General features: G+C 44.9%; 1 protein-coding gene across 1 annotated transcript; it reads right to left on the bottom strand.

Moving 5' to 3' along the window:
* Positions 1-8,077: 8,077 nt before the first annotated feature.
* LOC146367091 (uncharacterized) lies at positions 8,078-9,802 on the bottom strand. Its single transcript, XM_084912609.1, has one exon. It carries the CDS (start codon positions 9,590-9,592, stop codon positions 8,078-8,080), a length of 1,515 nt encoding a protein of 504 aa, XP_084768735.1. The 5' UTR covers positions 9,593-9,802.
* Positions 9,803-25,831: the final 16,029 nt, after the last annotated feature.

Here is a 25,831-nt window from a genome sequence, read left to right as displayed (position 1 = left end):
TGTGTTGCTGGCTGATGACATCCACAATACACAAGGTCCTGTGATACTGGCTGATGCTATCCACATTACACCAGGGCAAGTGGTATTGGCTGAGGACATTGACATTACACCAGGGCCTGTGGTGCTGGCCAATACCATCCACTTTTCATCAGGGCCAGTGTTGTTGGCTGAGGCCATCCACATTACAACACTGCCAGTGCTTCCTGTGAGGCCATCATCACCACACCAGGGCCTGTGGTGCTGGCTGAGGCCATCCACATTATAACAGGGCCTGTGATGCTTGCCGATACCAAACACATTTCACCAGGGCCTGTGTTTCTGGATGATGCCATCCACATTTCTCCAGAGCCAGTGCTCCCTGTGAGGTCATCTTCCCCACACCAGAACCAGTGCTTCCTGTGAGGCCATCTTCCCCACACCAGGGCCTGTGCTTCTGGCTGATGCCATCCACATTACATAAGGGCCACTGCTTCCTGTGAGGCCATCTACATTTCACAAGAACATGCGTTGCTGGCTGATGCCATCCACATTACACTAGGGCCTGTGTTGCTGGCTTAGACCAACTACATTTCACCAGAACCTGCGTTGGTGGCTGATGCCATCCACAAAAAAAAGGGCCTATGCTACTGGCTGATGCCATCCATATTACAGCAGTGCCAGTGTTCCCTGTGAGGCCATCTTCAACACACCAGGGCCTGCGTTGCTGGCTCATGCCATCCAGATTGCACCAGGGCCATTGTTTTTGGCTGTGGCCATCCAGATTACACCAGAGCCAGTGCTTCCTGTGAGGTCATCATCACCACACCAGGGCCTGTGATGCTGGCTGATACCATCCACATTACACCACGGCCAGTGCTTCCTGTGAGGCCATGTTCACCACACCAGTGCCTGTGCTTCTGGCTGAGGCCAACTACATTTCACCAGGGCCTGTGTTGGTGGCTGATCCCATCCACAATACACAAAGGCCTATGCTACTGGCTGATGCCATCCACATTTCTCCAGAGCCAGTGCTCCCTGTGAGGTCATCTTCCCCACACCAGAACCACTGCTTCCTGTGAGGCCATCTACATTTCACCAGAACATGCGTTGCTGGCTGATGCCATCCACATTACACTGGGGCCTGTGTTGCTGGCTTAGACCAACTACATTTCACCAGAACCTGCGTTGTTGGCTGATGACATCCACAATACACAAGGGCCAGTGTTGCTGGCTGATGCCATCCACAAAAAAAAGGGCCTGTGCTACTCGTTGATGCCATCCACATTTCATCAGGGCCAGTGCTCTCTGTGAGGCCATCTTCACAACACAAGGGCCTGTGCTTATGGCTGAGACCATCCACATTTCACCAGGCCCTGTGTTTCTGGTTTAGGCCAACGACATTTCACCAGGGACTGTGCTACTCGTTGATGCCATGCACATTACACCAGGGCCCTTTGGTTTTGGCTGTTACCATCCACATTTTTACCGGAGCCTGTGTTGCTGGCTGATGCCATCCACAATACACAAGGGCCTGTGCTACTGGCTGATGCAATCCACATTGCAGCAGGGCCAGTTCTCCCTGTGAGGCCATCTTCACCACACCAGGGCCAGGGTGTTGGCTGAGGCCATCCACATTACACCAGGGCCTGTGCTGCTGACCAATACCATCCACATTTCACCAGGGCCATTGTTGTTGGCTGTGGCCATCCAGATTACACCAGAGCCAGTGCTTCCTGTGAGGTCATCATCACCACACCAGGGCCTGTGCTTCTGGCTGAGGCCAACTACATTTCACCAGGGCCTGTGATGCTGGCTGATACCATCCACATTACACCACGGCCAGTGCTTCCTGTGAGGCCATGTTCACCAAACCAGTGCCTGTGCTTCTGGCTGAGGCCAACTAAATTTCACCAGGGCCTGTGTTGGTGGCTGATGCCATCCACAATACACAAAGGTCTGTGCTACTGGCTGATGCCATCCACATTTCACCAGGGCCATTGTTGTTGGCTGTGGCCATCCAGATTGCACCACAGCCAGTGCTTCCTGTGAGGTCATCATCACCACACCAGGGCCTGTGCTTCTGGCTGAGGCCAACTACATTTCACCAGGGCCTGTGATGCTGGCTGAGGCCATCCACATTACAACAGGGCCTGTGATGCTTGCCGATACCAAACACATTTCACCAGGGCCTGTGTTTCTGGATGATGCCATCCACATTTCTCCAGAGCCAGTGCTCCCTGTGAGGTCATCTTCCCCACACCAGAACCACTGCTTCCTGTGAGGCCATCTTCACCACACCAGGGCCAGTGGTGTTGGCTGAGGCCATCCACATTACACCAGGGCCTGTGCTGCTGACCAATACCATCCACATTTCACCAGGGCCATTGTTGTTGGCTGTGGCCATCCAGATTACACCAGAGCCAGTGCTTCCTGTGAGGTCATCATCACCACACCAGGGCCTGTGATGCTGGCTGATACCATCCACATTACACCACGGCCAGTGCTTCCTGTGAGGCCATGTTCACCACACCAGTGCCTGTGCTTCTGGCTGAGGCCAACTACATTCCACCAGGGCCTGTGCTACTCGTTGATGCCATCCACATTACACCAGGGCATGTGGTGCTGTCCGAAACCATCGACAATACACAAGGGCCTGTGATACTGGCTCATGCCATCCACATTACACCAGGGCCAGTGGTGTTGGCTGAGGACATTCACATTACACCTGGGCCTGTTGTGCTGGCCAATACCATCCGCATTTCACCAGTGCCAGTGTTATTGGCTGAGGCCATCCACATTACACCACTGCCAGTGCTTCCTGTGAGGCCATCATCACCACACCAGGGCCTGTGCTGTTGGCCGAGGCCATCCACATTACACCAGTGCCTGTGCTACTCGTTGATACCATCCACATTTCACCAGGATTTGTCTTGCTGGCTGATGACATCCACAATACACAAGGTCCTGTGATACTGGCTGATGCTATCCACATTACACCAGGGCAAGTGGTGTTGGCTGAGGACCTTGACATTACACCAGGGCCTGTGATGCTTGCCGATACCAAACACATTTAACCAGGGCCTGTGTTTCTGGATGATGCCATCCACATTTCACCAGGGCCAGTGCTCACTGTGAGGTCATCTTCACCACACCAGGCCCTGGTGTAATGTGGATGGCCTCACCCAACACCACTGGCCCTGGTGTGGTGAAGATGGCCTCACAGGGAGAACTGGCCCTGCTGCAATGTGGATTGCATCAGCCAGTAGCACAGGCCCTTGTGTATTGTGGATGGCATCGGCCAGCAACACAGGCTCCGGTAAAAATGTGGATGGTAACAGCCAAAACCACAGGCCCTCGTGTAATGTGCATGTCATCAACGAGTAGCACAGTCCCTGGTGAAATGTAGTTGACCTAAACCAGAAACACAGGGCCTGGTGAAATGTGGATGGTCTCAGCCATAAGCACAGGCCCTTGTGTTGTGAAGATGGCCTCACAGAGAGCACTGGCCCTGATGAAATGTGGATGGCATCAACGAGTAGCACAGGCCCTTTTTTTTGTGGATGGCATCAGCCAGCAACACTGGCCCTTGTGTATTGTGGATGTCATCAGCCAGCAACGCAGGTTCTGGTGAAATGTAGTTGGTCTAAGCCAGCAACACAGGCCCTAGTGTAATGTGGATGGCATCAGCCAGCAACGCATGTTGTGGTGAAATGTAGATGGCCTCACAGGAAGCAGTGGCCCTTATGTAATGTGGATGGCATCAGCCAGAAGCACAGGCCCTGGTGTGGGGAAGATGGCCTCACAGGAAGCAGTGGTTCTGGTGTGGGGAAGATGACCTCACAGGGAGCACTGGCTCTGGAGAAATGTGGATGGCATCATCCAGAAACACAGGCCCTGGTGAAATGTGTTTGGTATCGGCAAGCATCACAGGCCCTGTTGTAATGTGGATGGCCTCAGCCAGCATCACAGGCCCTGGTGAAATGTAGTTGGCCTCAGCCAGAAGCACAGGCCCTGGTGTGGTGATGATGACCTCACAGGAAGCACTGGCTGTGGTGCAATCTGGATGGCCACAGCCAACAACAATGGCCCTGGTGAAATGTGGATGGTATTGGTCAGCAGCACAGGCCCTCGTGTAATGTGGATGGCCTCAGCCAACACCACTGGCCCTGGTGTGGTTGATGCCATCCACAATACACAAAGGTCTGTGCAACTGGCTGTTGCCATCCACATTACACCAGGGCTAGTGGTGGTGGCTGAGGACATTCACATTACACCAGGGCCTGTGGTGCCGACCACTACCATCCATATTTCACCAGGGACAGTGTTCTTAGATCAGGCCATCCACATTACAACATGGCCTGTGCTACTGGCTGAGGCCATTTACATTTCACCAGGGCCTGTGTTCATGGCTGAGGCCAACTACATTTCACCAGGGCCTGTGTTGGTGGCTGATCCCATCCACAATACACAAAGGCCTATGCTACTGGCTGATGCCATCCATATTACACCAGGGCCAGTGCTCCCTGTGAGGCCATCTTCAACACATCAGGGCCTGCGTTGCTGGCTCATGCCATCCAGATTGCACCAGGGCCATTGTTGTTGGCTGTGGCCATCCAGATCACACCAGAGCCAGTGCTTCCTGTGAGGTCATCATCACCACACCAGGGCCTGTGATGCTGGCTGATACCATCGACATTACACCACGGCCAGTGCTTCCTGTGACGCCATGTTCACCACACCAGTGCCTGTGCTTCTGGCTGAGGCCAACTACATTTCACCAGGCCCTGTGTTTCTGGTTTAGGCCAACTACATTTCACCAGGGACTGTGCTACTCGTTGATGCCATGCACATTACACCAAGGGCTGTGGTTTTGGCTGTTACCATCCACATCCACACCAGGGCCAGTGGTGTTGGCTGAGGCCATCCAACTACATTTCACCAGAACCTGCGTTGCTGGCTAATGCCATCCACATTACACCAGGGCCTGTGTTGCTGGCTTAGACCAACTACATTTCACCAGAACCTGCGTTGCTGGCTGATGCCATCCACAAAAAAAGGGGCCTGTGCTACTCGTTGATGCCATCCACATTTCATCAGGGCCAGTGCTCTCTGTTAGGCCATCTACACAACACCAGGGCCTGTGCTTATGGCTGAGACCATCCACATTTCACCAGGCCCTGTGTTTCTGGTTTAGGCCAACTACATTTCACCAGGGACTGTGCTACTCGTTGATGCCATGCACATTACACCAAGGCCTGTGGTTTTGGCTGTTACCATCCACATTTTTACCAGAGCCTGTGTTGCTGGCTGATGCCATCCACAATACACAAGGGCCTGTGCTACTGGCTGATGCAATCCACATTGCAGCAGGGCCAGTTCTCCCTGTGAGGCCATCTTCACCACACCAGGGCCAGTGGTGTTGGCTGAGGCCATCCACATTACACCAGGGCCTGTGCTGCTGACCAATACCATCCACATTTCACCAGGGCCATTGTTGTTGGCTGTGGCCATCCAGATTGCACCACAGCCAGTGCTTCCTGTGAGGTCATCATCACCACACCAGGGCCTGTGCTTCTGGCTGAGGCCAACTACATTTCACCAGGGCCTGTGATGCTGGCTCATGAAAACCACATTACACCACGGCCTGTGCTTCCTGTGAGGCCATGTTCACCACACCAGTGCCTCCGCTTCTGGCTGAGGCCAACTACATTTCACCAGGGCCTGTGATGCTGGCTGATACCATCCACATAACACCACGACCAGTGCTTCCTGTGAGGCCATGTTCACCACACCAGTGCCTCTGCTTCTGGCTGAGGCCAACTACATTTCACCAGGGCCTGTGTTGGTGGCTGATGCCATCCACAATACACAAAGGTCTGTGCAACTGGCTGATGCCATCCACATTACACCAGGGCTAGTGGTGTTGGCTGAGGACATTCACATTACACCAGGGCCTGTGGTGCTGACCAATACCATCCATATTTCACCAGGGACAGTGTTGTTGATGAGGCCATCCACATTACATCATGGCCTGTGCTACTGGCTGAGGCCATTTACATTTCACCAGGGCCTGTGTTCATGGCTGAGGCCAACTACATTTCACCAGGGCCTGTGTTGGTGGCTGATCCCATCCACAATACACAAAGGCCTATGCTACTGGCTGATGCCATCCACATTACACCAGGGCTAGTGGTGTTGGCTGAGGACATTCACATTACACCAGGGCCTGTGGTGCTGACCAATACCATCCATATTTCACCAGGGACAGTGTTGTTGATGAGGCCATCCACATTACATCATGGCCTGCGCTACTGGCTGAGGCCATTTACATTTCACCAGGGCCTGTGTTCATGGCTGAGGCCAACTACATTTCACCAGGGCCTGTGTTGGTGGCTGATCCCATCCACAATACACAAAGGCCTATGCTACTGGCTGATGCCATCCATATTACACCAGGGCCAGTGCTCCCTGTAAGGCCATCTTCACCACACCAGGGCCTGCGTTGCTGGCTCATGCCATCCACATTACACCAGGGCCTGTGCTACTGACTGAGGCCAACTACATTCCACCAGGGCCTGTGCTACTCGTTGATGCCAACTACATTTCACCACGGCATGTGGTGCTGTCCGAAACCATCGACAATACACAAGGGCCTGTGATACTGGCTCATGCCATCCACATTACACTAGGGCCAGTGGTGTTGGCTGAGGACATTCACATTACAACAGGGCCTGTGATGCTTGCCGATACCAAACACATTTCACCAGGGCCTGTGTTTCTGGATGATGCCATCCACATTTCACCAGGGCCAGTGTTCACTGTGAGGTCATCTTCACCACACCAGGGCCTGTGCTTATGGCTGAGACCATCTTCACCAGACCAGGGTCTGTGCTACTGGCAGATGCCATCCACATTTCTCCAGGGCCAGTGCTCCCTGTGAGGTCATCTTCCCCCCACCAGAACCAGTGTTTCCTGTGAGGTCATCTTCCCCACACCAGGGCCTGTGCTTCTGGCTGATGCCATCGACATTACATAAGGGCCACTGCTTCCTGTGAGGCCATCTACATTTCACCAGAACCTGCGTTGCTGGCTGATGCCATCCACATTACACCAGGGCCTGTGTTGCTGGCTTAGACCAACTACATTTCACCAGAACCTGCGTTGGTGGCTGATGCCATCCACAATACACAAGGGCCAGTGTTGCTGGCTGATGCCATCCACAAAAAAAAGGGCCTGTGCTACTCGTTGATGCCATACACATTTCATCAGGGCCAGTGCTCTCTGTGAGGCCATCTTCACAACACCAGGGCCTGTGCTTCTGGCTGAAGCCAACTACATTTCACCAGGGTCAGTGGTGTTGGCTAAGGCCATCCACATTACAACATGGCCTGTGATAGGTTTGTAACATAAACCTATTCGCTGGAACGTTAAAGACAATTTGCTACGCATCAAAAAGCAAAACACAAGGCACCAACGTTCTCTGGTTTACTCATGCATGAGGGAGACCTGCCTGGAGCCAAGTGTCGTCCCACCACTTGACCTCTGTCAGACTCTCAGCCAGGTTCCCCATAGCACTCCTTTTATTGTGGTTACATGAATATGCATAGGGTCATTAACATATAACATCTTACATAGGTATACATGTGAACAAAGAATACTGTGTGTGTGTGTGTGTGTGTGTGGTGTGGGGTCAGAGTGTGACCCCATAAACGACTTCCCTTAACCTGCTGGTCTGGAAAATCCAACAGTTCATCTAAACAAAAAGCACTTAGACTAGAACAGACGTAGCTACGTTAATCCTACCGTAAAACAATAAAACAAGGTACGATCTCTTCCCATGCTCCCAGGATGTAGGTGTGCATTCCACGCTGGAATGCACACCAAGCATTTGCAGCCTGTTAAAGATCACACATCCTATCACTACACAATTGATTATACACCTCTAAGCATATATGGTTAAATATTTCCTAATACAAATGACAATAATAAAATCTAAACCCATCATCACCACCCTGTATTGTCATTTTTTAAGGCTATACGGCATATATATATCTTCAGCTCTACACCACTTGTCAACATTTTCAGTGCAGGCTTCATTTCATACACACATATTAGCCTTAGCATCCATGTCACTCTGCTGCAACAGTATGTAATTGGTAAAGGTGTTAGCAATCATTTTATTCACCATCGATCTTACACATGGCAAAATGCAACCTGTAAACAAGCAAAGCAACGCCAATAATGTAAGAACGGGAGTCAAAAACCTTAAGAACATATTCCACCATGGTCCAGATGTCAACCAGGCTATCCAGCCTTGTGACGCGTCTCCTCCTGATGTGTGGTCCGCCACATATTTCTGCAGAGCAGTTAAGTTCTGCAGTGCCTCATAGATGTCTCCTCCAGTCGTATATCCATCCGGGATAAACGTACAACACGTCTCTCCAATCAGTTTACACACTCCTTCTTGTGATGCTGTTATCAAGTCCAGGGTCAGCCTGTTCTGCAGTACCATCGTTCTGATGGCCTTTTGCTCCTCCGCTAAGACTGTTCCCAGAGTCTTAGTGAGATTAATGTGTCGCAGTAGGGCATACCGGTTGATCTCCACATGATCCCGCACCTCTGCAACTCCGATGTTTGGGATCAGACTTTGGAAGAATTTAGCTCCTCCACTCCAAATGCGGAATTCTCGTGGCACTCCAGTGTCTACTGTCACTCCAAAAGAGTTAGGTGAGGCTATATTCACCTCACGCTTCCGTCGGTTGCTAGGGTGATGTTCAACTCTGTCCATGAAGAAGACATGATCTGATAACTTCACCACGGCACACAATCCTCCCCATCCCTCAGGGAGTGATAGATAGGCTTTATGTCCACACAGGAAATACCAATCAGCCAAAACTCTTGTTCCTTTACTGCTCGGCACCGTCCTTGCACATCCTGTCCACTTCTGACTTTTTGCTTTTACTGGTATTCTGTAAGCCAGGTTGAACTTGCATTCAGTCCTCCTTAATGTCAAGTTCTCAGCACACTTCGCACTGGTCAAGCAGTTCATGCACCTGCTCTCATTCTCTGGAGGGCAGTAGGTGTATATGTATCCACATAAGCGAAGCGGCAGCTCCCCCACTGACAGTGATCCGTTGTTCATCACACACAACGGCAGTTGAGCTGTGTTCAGCTTGTTCAGCAATATTATGTCTGGCAGTGGGTCTGACACTTGAGGCCAGGCCAATAAGTCAGTTTGCCCAGAACAATTCACGTTTAGAAGTGGCGACTTACTCCAAGTGATGTTCAGAGGTGTACTATAATTGGCCTTGGACCAGAGGACTCTGTTGCCAGGATGAGTTGCTAAGCCCAACAGACACCAACTCCTGTCCTCTGGTATGCTGTACGGCCATAGTCCAGATGTATATGTGGATAATGGCATATGAGCACACACATAGCAGTCCGTCCTATTGTTCAAGTGAGCAGTTGTATTCATAAACTGCCACCAAAAGTTTGTAGAATAGCCATGAGGGTATTGGGTGTGGTTTCCTTGGACATACAGGGTCTCCACAGCTGACCATGATGACATCAAAGCCATTACACCCAGCAGGGTAGACCACACTTTACCAGCCATTCTGATGAGTACCTGTGGCTCAGTTGGTTTCTTCACCGGATTGAGACGAGGGGCCCTGGAGGCTTTCCCCCCCCTTTGTACCCGGTCTTCCTGCCACTTACTCCGAGCTGGCCTGGATGTGTGTCACCTTTTTGCAGTGGCTTTGGTGTATCCAGGTGGGTCGTTCTGCGATCTTCACAGCTGTTGGTGTTGTCAGCAGAGCCTGGTACGGTCCGTCCCACCGTGGCTTCGACCAGCACTTCCTCTTTATGACCTTTATCAGCACCCAGTCCCCTGGCTTCAGACGTTCTTCCTGTACAGAAACAGAATCATCTGGCAGATTATTTGCACTCATGACTTCTTTGCTTTTAAGCATTTTAATCATCCAGTCTGCTAGTGTGTTTTCTTCTTCTGCTTTATCATTATCATTACAGAATACTGGAACTCTAAATGGCCTGCCATATATTATTTCAAAAGGCGTTACGCCATTATCAGTTGGCGTGATTCTCATATACATTTTCACTAGCTCAATGCAGTCTACCCATGTTCTGCCTGTTTCCTCCATTGTTTTCCTGAGTCTCAGCTTTACTGTGCCATTAGTCCTTTCAACCAGCCCTGCACTTTGTGGGTGGTATGAGCAGTGGTTTTTCAGCGTTATCCCCAGATGTTGTGACATTTTCTCAATTACTTCATTCACAAAATGAGGACCATTGTCACTGTAAATAGTTTGGGGGATCCCATGCTCTGGGATCACATTTTTGCATATCGCTTTAGCCACTGAAATAGCATCTGCTTTCTTAGTGGGGACAACTTCTACCCACTTTGAGAACGGGCACACAATTACCAGGCAGTACCTGTAGGTGTTACAGTTAGACAACTCAATGAAATCCATATGGATTACTTCAAATGGGTAGCTGGGTCTGGGAAACCTTCCTCTTTTAGGTCTGAGGTTCCCCTGAGCATTATGTTTACAACATATTAAACATGCTTTACAAAAATGTTTTGAATAAGCATTGAATCCCAGTGTGAAAAACTGCCGTTCGACTGCTGCTACCATCCCGGCTGTTGAGACATGGCAAAGCCCATGGCTCAAAATTGCAGCAGTCCTATATAAGTTTTTAGGCAATATAGGTTTATCACAAAGATAGTAGACATCACCTCGCAGGCTTGCTCCTTTAGTGAGCCACAGCTGCTTCTCAGCTGGAGGTGAGTGTGACTGCATGTCTGCTAACACATCATGTGTGATGGGCATAGTTTGCTCCTGAGACGCCAAAATATGAACCCCATGTGTTCCAAGGGCCGCTTCCTTTGCAATTTTATCTGCAAAGGCGTTGCCTAGTACAATGGGGTCAGTGCCACGTGTGTGTGCTGCACATTTACAAACCGCAACTTTACTAGGCAGTAAGACTGCTTTCAACAGGGCCTGCAAAAGTGTCGCATGCTCCACAGGTTTCCCTGTTGATGTTGTCATGCCTCGTCTTGACCACTGAGCGGCAAAGAAATGAAGTGTAGCATACGCATACTGACTGTCTGTATATATAGTCACTGCCTGCCCTTCAGCTGCTTTGCAGGCTTCCGTCAGAGCCACTATCTCAGCTGCTTGGGCAGACATGGAATGTGATAACTGCCCAGCACGGATGACCTGCACATCATCCACAACAGCAAAGCCCGTTTTAGTCTTTCCCTCTGCTGTTTTAAAACTGGAACCATCAACAAACCAAACCTTGCCCTCAGTGAGTGGTATGTCCGTTAAATCACTTCTAGGTTTACACTGTGTTTCTACATGCTCACTACACACATGTGGTGTACCCTCCTCCTCTGTGGGCAACAATGTAGAGGGATTCAAAGTTGTACACCGCTTAATAGTTATGTGTGGCTAGGAGAGCAACAGTGACATTAGAGATAAGTGTCTTGCAGGTGACAAGAATGTCATTTTAGTCTGTAGCAATAAAACATCCACCTCATGTGGAACTAGCAGGGTCAAAGGGTGAAACAAAACAATTTCACCAGAACACTTTACGGCTTCAGCGGCTGCACACACAGATCGCACACAGTGAGGTAAGGCACAAGCCACTGGATCCAGCCTCTTAGAATAATAAGCTACTGGCTTCATTCCACCTCCACATTTTTGTGCTAACATGGATGTCATAAAATGCCCTTTACAGTCAACAGTTTGAACAAAAGGCTTATTATAATCTGGAAGTCCTAAAACCGATGCTCCTGTCAGCATCTGTTTCAGCATGCACAGAGCTTGCTCCCCCTCAGGGGTCCAACTTAAACTTTCTGACATAGCCAAAGGTTTACTGTACATCATATCTAATAATGGCTGTGCAATTTCAGAGTAATGGGGCATCCACAATCGACAGAAATTTAGCAACCCTAGGAATTGCATCATATGTTTCTTTGTCACTGGCCTAGGTGCTGCCAAGATAGCTGTTTTCCTCTCTGGATGTATGCTTTTCCCTGCTGCACTAAGCAGATGTCCTAAAAATTTCACTTCTGTCTTTACCCACTGTAGCTTTGAAAGTGAGGCCTTGTTACCTGTCTCAGCTAAGTGAGTCAGCAATGCCAATGATATGTCTTTACAGTTCTTCTCTGAATTGGATGCAATTAAAATGTCATCGACATATACCAACATCTGTGAATGTGATGGAATCACAAAATCAGACAGACAATTTGTAATATTCTGTGTGAAAATTGTAGGACTATCACAAAAACCTTGCGGCAGTCTGGTGTATGTATATTTTTTGCCTTGATACGTGAAACCAAACCAGCCTTGTGAATTCTCATGTACTGGTATGGAAAAGAAAGCATTACTTAAATCTACCACAGTGAAGTGTGTCATGTCTGGCTTAAGCTGATTTAACAAGGTGTGGGGGTCGGGGACGCATGGAGCTATACTCTCCACTGCCTGATTTACAGCTCTTAAATCTTGAATCATGCGCCACGACTGTGAATCAGCCTTTCTAACTGGGAAGATGGGTGTGTTACATACTGCTTGTGGAGCTTCAACTAGTATCCCTGCTTTAATCATATCCTCTATTACTGGTTTAATGCCTTCCACTGCATCAGGCTTCAAGGGATATTGTTTCACTCTTGGCCTAAAAGACGTTTTGGGCTTTATTACTACTGGACTCGCTGTCGTTATTAACCCCACATCAGTCTTCCCAGTAGACCAGAGCTTCTCTGGGACCTGTTTAAGCTCCGGGTGATCTTTGACATCTACAACATATCATTCTGCTGTGTCATTCTCACTCCCCTGTAAATGTGTTTGTGGTGTAGTATGTGTCACCCATCCCAGTTTTTTACGAAAGATGCTGTGCTGCACGTCTGTCTCCCAACCCCCTCCAGCTTGCTGCCACATTCCAACACTCTCCCCCTGTCTCACCAAAGATGTTAAGTCTGTCCACTCAGCTGTGCCACTCTTTGTCAGTGAAATAAGTGGTGTTTGCCCTGTAAAAAGTTGTTGTGCAGCTTCAGAAAGGATCACACTACATCCAGCCATGGTTTCACCATCAGTATATATTGCTTTTATGGTGATTCTCTGTGGCCCTAATTTCAGCACTTTATCTGTGTAGGCCTCATCAGGCCCAGGCATGGTCTTAAATCTCAGTGTGACATGCAAGTCTTCTGGTGGCTGTATGTCATGGCTAGTTGTCAACATTTCCTCAGCTGCAGCTAACAGTTTACAGTTTATTTGATCAGGTCTGGAGGCCGACAGGTCGAGTGTCCAGTAATAATGCAAATCCCCACTGTCCTGATGAACCATTGTCTCAGCAGTTTCACCTTTTCCTGCAGCTATCATCCCAATGGATGTTGGAATTATTGAAATTCCAAGTTTCATCATCATATCTCTTCCCAAGAGGTTCACCGGACAAGTTGGGCACATTACAACTGAACCCTGAGCTGCCTCTCCTGTGGTAGGATCTCTAATCCACACTGGTTTAGAGATTCTATGCTGATTTAACTGACCATTTGCAGACTTCACATAAATTGTGCCATTTGAAGGATCAACTCCTGACACATAATCTTTTAAAACAGTTTTATCTGCACCTGACTCACACAGAAATTGAACAGTTTTACCTTGCACAGTTAACGTGCGAACTGGTTTTACTTCTTTTCCTGACAGATTTAACAATACTTCAGTCAAATCTAGAGTCTGAAACACAGGCTGTTGTAAATTCTGGCAAGCTAAGGGATCATTTGTACATGTATGTGTGTTAGCGGTGTCAACAGGTGCTAGTCATTTATTATAATAAGGGTTTCTTGGATCAGGGCGTTTATACTCCTCAGGCATGCGATCAGGACACTCCCTTGCATGATGGCCCATTTCCCCACATGCATAGCATCTATCATTACTTTTCCCATGGTTCCTCCCAAATTGCTGTGAGCCTCTACCTCTCCTATTCCTGCCTCTATTTTGCTCTCTTCCAGCCTGTCCCTGAAACAAAATTTCACCTGCTAAAAAAGCAGCGGCCTCAGAGCTTTGTGACTTCTTTTTTTTATTTTTAATGACTTCCTGTGCATGGCGGGCCCAGTTCATGCATTCAACGGACCCGTCAGTGTTATGACTAACATTTTGTTTTCTAATAAAATCAGCAATGGGTGAATGAAAGCCATTCATCAGAGCATGTTTTAACTGCTGCTGATATGGGCTGGCCTTCTCTGCACTCTCTTCAAGGCCGCTATGTTCTTTGAAAACTTCCTCTAATCTCGCCCTGAACTCATGAACATCTTCTCCTGCCTTCTGAATGCATTGGGCAATTTTGTTGTAATCTACTGAAGCTTTAAAAGTATTTCTAAGACGCTCATAAACCCCATCAACTTGGCCTCTTAAATTTGCATGGCCATAGGGTAGGACGGTATTACCATCCCTCCCTGTGTAGGTGCCTCGCACCCGAGCCCAGTTATATGTGAGACACTTCCTAAAGGTGGCTTCTGTTTCCTGACCGTTTAAGCGGTACGAGGAGCAGAGTTGCTTGTGTCGGGCGATAAATTCATCAACATTAGTCAACGGGTTTCCTAAATCTTTACATGCCTCTGCACATTCAGATTCAGTCCATGGCCTGTAAACACAAATAACACGGCTTCGGTCATCTTCAACACCAAAATGGGGATTCGCAACCTCCACCATGGGAAAGGTATCATGGAAAGGGTAGGCAGGCATACCAGCTGCACTCGCCTCATCCCTTTTAGTTTGGGATCTAGTGTTATAAGGGCTTAAATATCGTGCTGCGGCCTCCCCAGACTCCTGCCGTACTCTATCCTCCTCCTCTCTCTCTCTCTTCTCCTGCTCCTGCTTTTCTTCCTCCTCTCTGGCCTCTCTCTCTCTCTCTAATGCTGCTCTACGCTGTTGGTCCTTTAACGTCAGCACCACTGAAGTAGACCGCACCGTCTCATCTTCAGGTTTCACAGCTAATGCCTGCAAAGCTGCTCTCTTCGCATTCACTGCCTCCTGTCTTTTCTGCGCCTGCTCTAACCACAATTTAGCGGACGCCAGTTGTAACTCTCTCTCCCGTTTCAATTTCCCTTTCACATAAGCTGCCTTTACTGTCAACTGGTCTACTAACATTTGACATTGTCCTACAACCAATTTACCTTCAAAGTCATATTTCTTCCGCCAATGTCCTAAATACTTTGCGCTACCGGGAGCGAATTTCATCATAAACTTCTCGTCACCCTCTGACACACTCTTGGTTGCTTGGGAACCCATAATAACAACAACCGCTGCTGACGTCACAGACCACGTGTTCTGCTCCACACACACTCACACAACAACAACAACGAAAACAACAACAACGAAAACAACAACGACAACGACAACAACACAAAATAGGCCTATCGTCCAGCACAGTCTGGACCCCGCGGAACTTCTCAACGCCCCACAAAGTGGCGGAGAACTCACCTCTCGCTCCACAAAGCAGCGAGGAACCTCTCGCTCCACAAAGCAGCGAGGAACCCAGTTATCGCTCCACAAAGCAGCGAAAAACTCACTTATCGCTCCACAAAGTAGCGAACTTCTCAACGCCTCACAAAGTGGCGGAGACTGCACAACCACACGGTTATAGAGTCGGGCTCTTTAAACTTACTTGGTGTTGCTCATTGCGTGTAGCATCAGTCCCGAATCCCGTCAATCGTCATCCATCGAGGAGAAAAAACAGACGGCTAATCCACCAGCCCGATGACGAATTCTCACGCCTCGGGACTTTGCTGCAGGACCTCTATAAGTCCTGGCTGACGTCAGTCGGTCGGCGTGTCTCTTTTCCCCTCGGTGAACGTCGACTCCAGGGATCCGGCTCTCGAAGGACCAATTAATGATAGGTTTGTAACATAAACCTATTCGCTGGAACGTTAAAGACAATTTGCTACGCAGCAAAAAGCAAAACACAAGGCACCAAAGTTCTCTGGTTTACTCATGCATGAGGGAGACCTGCCTGGAGCCAAGTGTCGTCCCACCACTTGACCTCTGTCAGACTCTCAGCCAGGTTCCCCATAGCACTCCTTTTATTGTGGTTACATGAATATGCATAGGGTCATTAACATATAACATCTTACATAGGTATACATGTGAACAAAGAATACTGTGTGTGTGTGTGTGTGTGTGTGGTGTGGGGTCAGAGTGTGACCCCATAAACGACTTCCCTTAACCTGCTGGTCTGGAAAATCCAACAGTTCATCTAAACAAAAAGCACTTAGACTAGAACAGACGTAGCTACGTTAATCCTACCGTAAAACAATAAAACAAGGTACGATCTCTTCCCATGCTCCCAGGATGTAGGTGTGCATTCCAGCGTGGAATGCACACCTACGCCTGTGCTTCTGGCTGAGAACATCTTGATGTACAAAAACGCTTTCTTTCGTCAAGACAGTGCGTTTCTTACGATTACATGCATTTGAATGGGGAACTCGCCCGAAACAAAGTATAGGTTTTCATTATGTCAATAACTTGAAAATCGTAGCTCAAACAGCTGCAAAACCTGTTTGCCCAGCACGGGGATATTGAATTCTATAAGATGAAGCCAGAAATATGTGTGTCTGCGTCTTCTATCAAAAGTTACAGCTATTTATATGAAGTTGTACAAAAACGCTTTCTTTCGTCAAGACAGTGCGTTTCTTACGATTACATGCATTTGAATGGGGAACTCGCCCGAAACAAAGTATAGGTTTTCATTATGTGAATAACTTGAAAATCGTAGCTCAAACAGCTGCAAAACCTGTTTGCACGGCACGGGGATATTGAATTGTATAAGATGAAGCCATAAATATGTGTGTCTGAGTCTTCTATCAAAAGTTACAGCTATTTATGTGAAGTTGTACAAAGAGGCTTTCTTTCGTCAAGACAGTGCGTTTCTTACGATTACATGCATTTGAATGGGGAACTCGCCCGAAACAAAGTATAGGTTTTCATTATGTGAATAACTTGAAAATCGTAGCTCAAACAGCTGCAAAGCCTGTTTGCACGGCACGGGGATATTGAATTCTATAAGATAAAGCCAGAAATATGTGTGTCTGAGTCTTCTATCAAAAGTTACAGCTATTTATATGAAGTTGTACAAAAAGGCTTTCTTTCGTCAAGACAGTGCGTTTCTTACAATTACATGCATTTGAATGGGGAACTCGCCCGAAACAAAGTATAGGTTTTCATTATGTGAATAACTTGAAAATCGTAGCTCAAACAGCTGCAAAGCCTGTTTGCCCATCACGGGGATATTGAATTCTATAAGATAAAGCCAGAAATATGTGTGTCTGAGTCTTCTATCAAAAGTTACAGCTATTTATGTGAAGTTGTACAAAAACGCTTTCTTTCGTCAAGACAGTGCGTTTCTTACCATTACATGCATTTGAATGGGGAACTCGCCCGAAACAAAGTATAGGTTTTCATTATGTGAATAACTTGAAAATCGTAGCTCAAACAGCTGCAAAGCCTGTTTGCCCAGCACGGGGATATTGAATTCTATAAGATAAAGCCAGAAATATGTGTGTCTGAGTCTTCTATCAAAAGTTACAGCTATTTATGTGAAGTTGTACAAAAACGCTTTCTTTCGTCAAGACAGTGCGTATAGGTTTTCATTATGTGAATAACTTTAAAATCGTACCTCAAACAGCTGCAAAACCTGTTTGCCCAGCACGGGGATATTGAATTCTATAAGATAAAGCCGTACATATGTGTGTCTGAGTCTTCTATCAAAAGTTACAGCTATTTATGTGAAGTTGTACAAAAACGCTTTCTTTCGTCTAGACAGTGCGTTTCTTACGATTACATGCATTTGAATGGGGAACTCGCCCGAAACAAAGTATAGGTTTTCATTATGTGAATAACTTGAAAATCGTAGCTCAAACAGCTGCAAAACCTGTTTGCCCAGCACGGGGATATTGAATTCTATAAGATAAACCCATACATATGTGTGTCTGAGTCTTCTATCAAAAGTTACAGCTGTGAAGTTGTACAAAAAGGCTTTCTTTCGTCAAGACAGTGCGTTTCTTACGATTACATGCATTTGAATGGGGAACTCGCCCGAAACAAAGTATAGGTTTTCATTATGTGAATAACTTGAAAATCGTAGCTCAAACAGCTGCAAAGCCTGTTTGCCCAGCACGGGGATATTGAATTCTATAAGATAAAGCCGTACATATGTGTGTCTGAGTCTTCTATCAAAAGTTACAGCTATTTATATGAAGTTGTACAAAAAGGCTTTCTTTCGTCAAGACAGTGCGTTTCTTACGATTACATGCATTTGAATGAGGAACTCGCCCGAAACAAAGTATAGGTTTTCATTATGTGAATAACTTGAAAATCGTAGCTCAAACAGCTGCAAAGCCTGTTTGCCCAGCACGGGGATATTGAATTGCATAAGATAAAGCCAGAAATATGTGTGTCTGAGTCTTCTATCAAAAGTTACAGCTATGAAGTTGTACAAAAAGGCTTTCTTTCGTCAAGACAGTGCGTTTCTTACGATTACATGCATTTGAATGGGGAACTCGCCCGAAACAAAGTATAGGTTTTCATTATGTGAATAACTTGAAAATCGTAGCTCAAACAGCTGCAAAGCCTGTTTGCCCAGCACGGGGATATTGAATTCTTTAAGATAAACCCATACATATGTGTGTCTGAGTCTTCTATCAAAAGTTACAGCTATTTATGTGAAGTTGTACAAAGAGGCTTTCTTTCGTCAAGACAGTGCGTTTCTTACCATTACATGCATTTGAATGGGGAACTCGCCCGAAACAAAGTATAGGTTTTCATTATGTGAATAACTTGAAAATCGTAGCTCAAACAGCTGCAAAGCCTGTTTGCCCAGCACGGGGATATTGAATTGCATAAGATAAAGCCGTAGATATGTGTGTCTGAGTCTTCTATCAAAAGTTACAGCTATTTATATGAAGTTGTACAAAAAGGCTTTCTTTCGTCAAGACAGTGCGTTTCTTACGATTACATGCATTTGAATGGGGAACTCGCCCGAAACAAAGTATAGGTTTTCATTATGTGAATAACTTGAAAATCGTAGCTCAAACAGCTGCAAAGCCTGTTTGCCCATCACGGGGATATTGAATTCTATAAGATAAAGCCGTACATATGTGTGTCTGAGTCTTCTATCAAAAGTTACAGCTATTTATGTGAAGTTGTACAAAAACGCTTTCTTTCGTCAAGACAGTGCGTTTCTTACCATTACATGCATTTGAATGGGGAACTCGCCTGAAACAAAGTATAGGTTTTCATTATGTGAATAACTTGAAAATCGTAGCTCAAACAGCTGCAAAGCCTGTTTGCCCAGCACGGGGATATTGAATTCTATAAGATAAAGCCGTACATATGTGTGTCTGAGTCTTCTATCAAAAGTTACAGCTATTTATATGAAGTTGTACAAAGAGGCTTTCTTTCGTCAAGACAGTGCGTTTCTTACCATTACATGCATTTGAATGGGGAACTCGCCCGAAACAAAGTATAGGTTTTCATTATGTGAATAACTTGAAAATCGTAGCTCAAACAGCTGCAAAGCCTGTTTGCCCAGCACGGGGATATTGAATTCTATAAGATAAAGCCGTACATATGTGTGTCTGAGTCTTCTATCAAAAGTTACAGCTATTTATATGAAGTTGTACAAAAAGGCTTTCTTTCGTCAAGACAGTGCGTTTCTTACGATTACATGCATTTGAATGGGGAACTCGCCCGAAACAAAGTATAGGTTTTCATTATGTGAATAACTTTAAAATCGTAGCTCAAACAGCTGCAAAGCCTGTTTGCCCAGCACGGGGATATTGAATTGCATAAGATAAAGCCAGAAATATGTGTGTCTGAGTCTTCTATCAAAAGTTACAGCTGTGAAGTTGTACAAAAAGGCTTTCTTTCGTCAAGACAATGCGTTTCTTACGATTACATGCATTTGAATGGGGAACTCGCCCGAAACAAAGTATAGGTTTTCATTATGTGAATAACTTGAAAATCGTAGCTCAAACAGCTGCAAAGCATGTTTGCCCATCACGGGGATATTGAATTCTATAAGATAAAGCCGTACATATGTGTGTCTGAGTCTTCTATCAAAAGTTACAGCTATTTATGTGAAGTTGTACAAAAAGGCTTTCTTTCGTCAAGACAATGCGTTTCTTACGATTACATGCATTTGAATGGGGAACTCGCCCGAAACAAAGTATAGGTTTTCATTATGTGAATAACTTGAAAATCGTAGCTCAAACAGCTGCAAAGCCTGTTTGCCCAGCACGGGGATATTGAATTCTATAAGATAAAGCCAGAAATATGTGTGTCTGAGTCTTCTATCAAAAGTTACAGCTATTTATATGAAGTTGTACAAAGAGGCTTTCTTTCGTCAAGACAGTGCGTATAGGTTTTCATTATGTGAATAACTTTAAAATCGTAGCTCAAACAGCTGCAAAACCTGTTTGCCCAGCACGGGGATATTGAATTCTATAAGATAAAGCCAGAAATATGTGTGTCTGAGTCTTCTATCAAAAGTTACAGCTATTTATATGAAGTTGTACAAAGAGGCTTTCTTTCGTCAAGACAGTGCGTTTCTTACGATTACATGCATTTGAATGGGGAACTCGCCCGAAACAAAGTATAGGTTTTCATTATGTGAATAACTTGAAAATCGTAGCTCAAATGGCTGCAAAGCCTGTTTGCCCATCACGGGGATATTGAATTCTATAAGATAAAGCCGTACATATGTGTGTCTGAGTCTTCTATCAAAAGTTACAGCTATTTATGTGAAGTTGTACAAAAAGGCTTTCTTTCGTCAAGACAGTGCGTTTCTTACGATTACATGCATTTGAATGGGGAACTCGCCCGAAACAAAGTATAGGTTTTCATTATGTGAATAACTTGAAAATCGTAGCTCAAACAGCTGCAAAGCCTGTTTGCCCATCACGGGGATATTGAATTCTATAAGATAAAGCCGTACATATGTGTGTCTGAGTCTTCTATCAAAAGTTACAGCTATTTATATGAAGTTGTACAAAAAGGCTTTCTTTCGTCAAGACAGTGCGTATAGGTTTTCATTATGTGAATAACTTTAAAATCGTAGCTCAAACAGCTGCAAAGCCTGTTTGCCCAGCACGGGGATATTGAATTGCATAAGATAAAGCCAGAAATATGTGTGTCTGAGTCTTCTATCAAAAGTTACAGCTATGAAGTTGTACAAAAAGGCTTTCTTTCGTCAAGACAGTGCGTTTCTTACGATTACATGCATTTGAATGGGGAACTCGCCCGAAACAAAGTATAGGTTTTCATTATGTGAATAACTTGAAAATCGTAGCTCAAACAACTGCAAAGCCTGTTTGCCCAGCACGGGGATATTGAATTCTATAAGATAAAGCCGTACACATGTGTGTCTGAGTCTTCTATCAAAAGTTACAGCTATTTATATGAAGTTGTACAAAGAGGCTTTCTTTCGTCAAGACAGTGCGTTTCTTACCATTACATGCATTTGAATGGGGAACTCGCCCGAAACAAAGTATAGGTTTTCATTATGTGAATAACTTGAAAATCGTAGCTCAGCCTATGAAGTTGTACAAAAAGGCTTTCTTTCGTCAAGACAGTGCGTATAGGTTTTCATTATGTGAATAACTTTAAAATCGTAGCTCAAACAGCTGCAAAACCTGTTTGCCCATCACGGGGATATTGAATTCTATAAGATAAAGCCGTACATATGTGTGTCTGAGTCTTCTATCAAAAGTTACAGCTATTTATGTGAAGTTGTACAAAAACGCTTTCTTTCGTCAAGACAGTGCGTATAGGTTTTCATTATGTGAATAACTTTAAAATCGTACCTCAAACAACTGCAAAACCTGTTTGCCCAGCACGGGGATATTGAATTCTATAAGATAAAGCCGTACATATGTGTGTCTGAGTCTTCTATCAAAAGTTACAGCTATTTATGTGAAGTTGTACAAAAACGCTTTCTTTCGTCTAGACAGTGCGTTTCTTACGATTACATGCATTTGAATGGGGAACTCGCCCGAAAGAAAGTATAGGTTTTCATTATGTGAATAACTTGAAAATCGTAGCTCAAACAACTGCAAAGCCTGTTTGCCCAGCACGGTGATATTGAATTGTATAAGATAAAGCCGTACATATGTGTGTCTGAGTCTTCTATCAAAAGTTACAGCTATTTATATGAAGTTGTACAAAGAGGCTTTCTTTCGTCAAGACAGTGCGTTTCTTACCATTACATGCATTTGAATGGGGAACTCGCCCGAAACAAAGTATAGGTTTTCATTATGTGAATAACTTTAAAATCGTAGCTCAAACAGCTGCAGAACCTGTTTGCCCAGCACGGGGATATTGAATTCTATAAGATAAAGCCATAAATATGTGTGTCTGAGTCTTCTATCAAAAGTTACAGCTATTTATGTGAAGTTGTACAAAAACGCTTTCTTTCGTCAAGACAGTGCGTATAGGTTTTCATTATGTGAATAACTTTAAAATCGTACCTCAAACAACTGCAAAACCTGTTTGCCCAGCACGGGGATATTGAATTCTATAAGATAAAGCCGTACATATGTGTGTCTGAGTCTTCTATCAAAAGTTACAGCTATTTATATGAAGTTGTACAAAGAGGCTTTCTTTCGTCAAGACAGTGCGTTTCTTACCATTACATGCATTTGAATGGGGAACTCGCCCGAAACAAAGTATAGGTTTTCATTATGTGAATAACTTTAAAATCGTAGCTCAAACAGCTGCAGAACCTGTTTGCCCAGCACGGGGATATTGAATTCTATAAGATAAAGCCATAAATATGTGTGTCTGAGTCTTCTATCAAAAGTTACAGCTATTTATGTGAAGTTGTACAAAAACGCTTTCTTTCGTCAAGACAGTGCGTATAGGTTTTCATTATGTGAATAACTTTAAAATCGTAGCTCAAACAACTGCAAAACCTGTTTGCCCAGCACGGGGATATTGAATTCTATAAGATAAAGCCGTACATATGTGTGTCTGAGTCTTCTATCAAAAGTTACAGCTATTTATGTGAAGTTGTACAAAAACGCTTTCTTTCGTCTAGACAGTGCGTTTCTTACGATTACATGCATTTGAATGGGGAACTCGCCCGAAAGAAAGTATAGGTTTTCATTATGTGAATAACTTGAAAATCGTAGCTCAAACAACTGCAAAGCCTGTTTGCCCAGCACGGTGATATTGAATTGTATAAGATAAAGCCGTACATATGTGTGTCTGAGTCTTCTATCAAAAGTTACAGCTATTTATATGAAGTTGTACAAAGAGGCTTTCTTTCGTCAAGACAGTGCGTTTCTTACAATCACATGCATTTGAATGGGGAACTCGCCCGAAACAAAGTATAGGTTTTCATTATGTGTATAACTTGAAAATCGTAGCTCAAACAGCTGCAAAGCCTGTTTGCCCAGCACGGGGATATTGAATTCTATAAGATAAAGCCGTACATATGTGTGTCTGAGTCTTCTATCAAAAGTTACAGCTATTTATATGAAGTTGTACAAAAAGGCTTTCTTTCGTCAAGACAGTGCGTTTCTTACGATTACATGCATTTGAATGGGGAACTCGCCCGAAACAAAGTATAGGTTTTCATTATGTGAATAACTTGAAAATCGCAGCTCAAACAGCTGCAAAGCCTGTTTGCCCAGCACGGGGATATTGAATTATATAAGATAAAGCCGTACATATGTGTGTCTGAGTCTTCTATCAAAAGTTACAGCTATTTATATGAAGTTGTACAAAAAGGCTTTCTTTCGTCAAGACAGTGCGTTTCTTACAATTACATGCATTTGAATGGGGAACTCGCCCGAAACAAAGTATAGGTTTTCATTATGTGAATAACTTGAAAATCGTAGCTCAAACAGCTGCAAAGCCTGTTTGCCCAGCACGGGGATATTGAATTGTATAAGATAAAGCCGTACATATGTGTGTCTGAGTCTTCTATCAAAAGTTACAGCTATTTATATGAAGTTGTACAAAAACGCTTTCTTTCGTCAAGACAGTGCGTTTCTTACGATTACATGCATTTGAATGGGGAACTCGCCCGAAACAAAGTACAGGTTTTCATTATGTGAATAACTTGAAAATCGTAGCTCAAACAGCTGCAAAGTCTGTTTGCCCAGCACGGGGATATTGAATTCTATAAGATAAAGCCAGAAATATGTGTGTCTGAGTCTTCTATCAAAAGTTACAGCTATTTATATGAAGTTGTACAAAGAGCCTTTCTTTCGTCAAGACAGTGCGTTTCTTACCATTACATGCATTTGAATGGGGAACTCGCCCGAAACAAAGTATAGGTTTTCATTATGTGAATAACTTGAAAATCGTAGCTCAAACAGCTGCAAAGTCTGTTTGCCCAGCACGGGGATATTAAATTCTATAAGATAAAGCCAGAAATATGTGTGTCTGAGTCTTCTATCAAAAGTTACAGCTATTTATATGAAGTTGTACAAAAAGGCTTTCTTTCGTCAAGACAGTGCGTATAGGTTTTCATTATGTGAATAACTTGAAAATCGTAGCTCAAACAGCTGCAAAGTCTGTTTGCCCAGCACGGGGATATTAAATTCTATAAGATAAAGCCAGAAATATGTGTGTCTGAGTCTTCTATCAAAAGTTACAGCTATTTATATGAAGTTGTACAAAGAGCCTTTCTTTCGTCAAGACAGTGCGTTTCTTACGATTACATGCATTTGAATGGGGAACTCGCCCGAAACAAAGTACAGGTTTTCATTATGTGAATAACTTGAAAATCGTAGCTCAAACAGCTGCAAAGTCTGTTTGCCCAGCACGGGGATATTAAATTCTATAAGATAAAGCCGTACATATGTGTGTCTGAGTCTTCTATCAAAAGTTACAGCTATTTATATGAAGTTGTACAAAAAGGCTTTCTTTCGTCAAGACTGTGCGTTTCTTACCATTACATGCATTTGAATGGGGAACTCGCCCGAAACAAAGTATAGGTTTTCATTATGTGAATAACTTGAAAATCGTAGCTCAAACAGCTGCAAAACCTGTTTGCCCAGCACGGGGATATTGAATTCTATAAGATAAAGCCAGAAATATGTGTGTCTGAGTCTTCTATCAAAAGTTACAGCTATTTATATGAAGTTGTACAAAAAGGCTTTCTTTCGTCAAGACAGTGCGTATAGGTTTTCATTATGTGAATAACTTGAAAATCGTAGCTCAAACAGCTGCAAAGCCTGTTTGCCCAGCACGGGGATATTGAATTCTATAAGATAAAGCCAGAAATATGTGTGTCTGAGTCTTCTATCAAAAGTTACAGCTATTTATATGAAGTTGTACAAAGAGGCTTTCTTTCGTCAAGACAGTGCGTTTCTTACCATTACATGCATTTGAATGGGGAACTCGCCCGAAACAAAGTATAGGTTTTCATTATGTGAATAACTTGAAAATCGTAGCTCAAACAGCTGCAAAGCCTGTTTGCCCAGCACGGGGATATTGAATTCTATAAGATAAAGCCGTACATATGTGTGTCTGAGTCTTCTATCAAAAGTTACAGCTATTTATATGAAGTTGTACAAAGAGGCTTTCTTTCGTCAAGACAGTGCGTTTCTTACGATTACATGCATTTAAATGGGGAACTCGCCCGAAACAAAGTATAGGTTTTCATTATGTGAATAACTTGAAAATCGTAGCTTAAACAGCTGCAAAGCCTGTTTGCCCAGCACGGGGATATTGAATTCTATAAGATAAAGCCGTACATATGTGTGTCTGAGTCTTCTATCAAAAGTTACAGCTATTTATATGAAGTTGTACAAAAAGGCTTTCTTTCGTCA

This window comes from Perissodus microlepis, chromosome 18 (assembly GCF_051167445.1).
Source record: "Perissodus microlepis isolate ML-2025 ecotype Zambia chromosome 18, ASM5116744v1, whole genome shotgun sequence".
Taxonomy (NCBI): domain Eukaryota; kingdom Metazoa; phylum Chordata; class Actinopteri; order Cichliformes; family Cichlidae; genus Perissodus; species Perissodus microlepis.
The sequence above is the reverse complement of the archived record's forward strand: the minus strand, read 5'-3'. Positions and strand labels throughout refer to the sequence as shown.

Excerpts from the sequence above, each read along its gene's own strand:
- LOC146367091 (XM_084912609.1), bottom strand. The coding sequence starts at position 9,592 with ATGGCTGGTAAAGTGTGGTCTACCCTGCTGGGTGTAATGGCTTTGATG.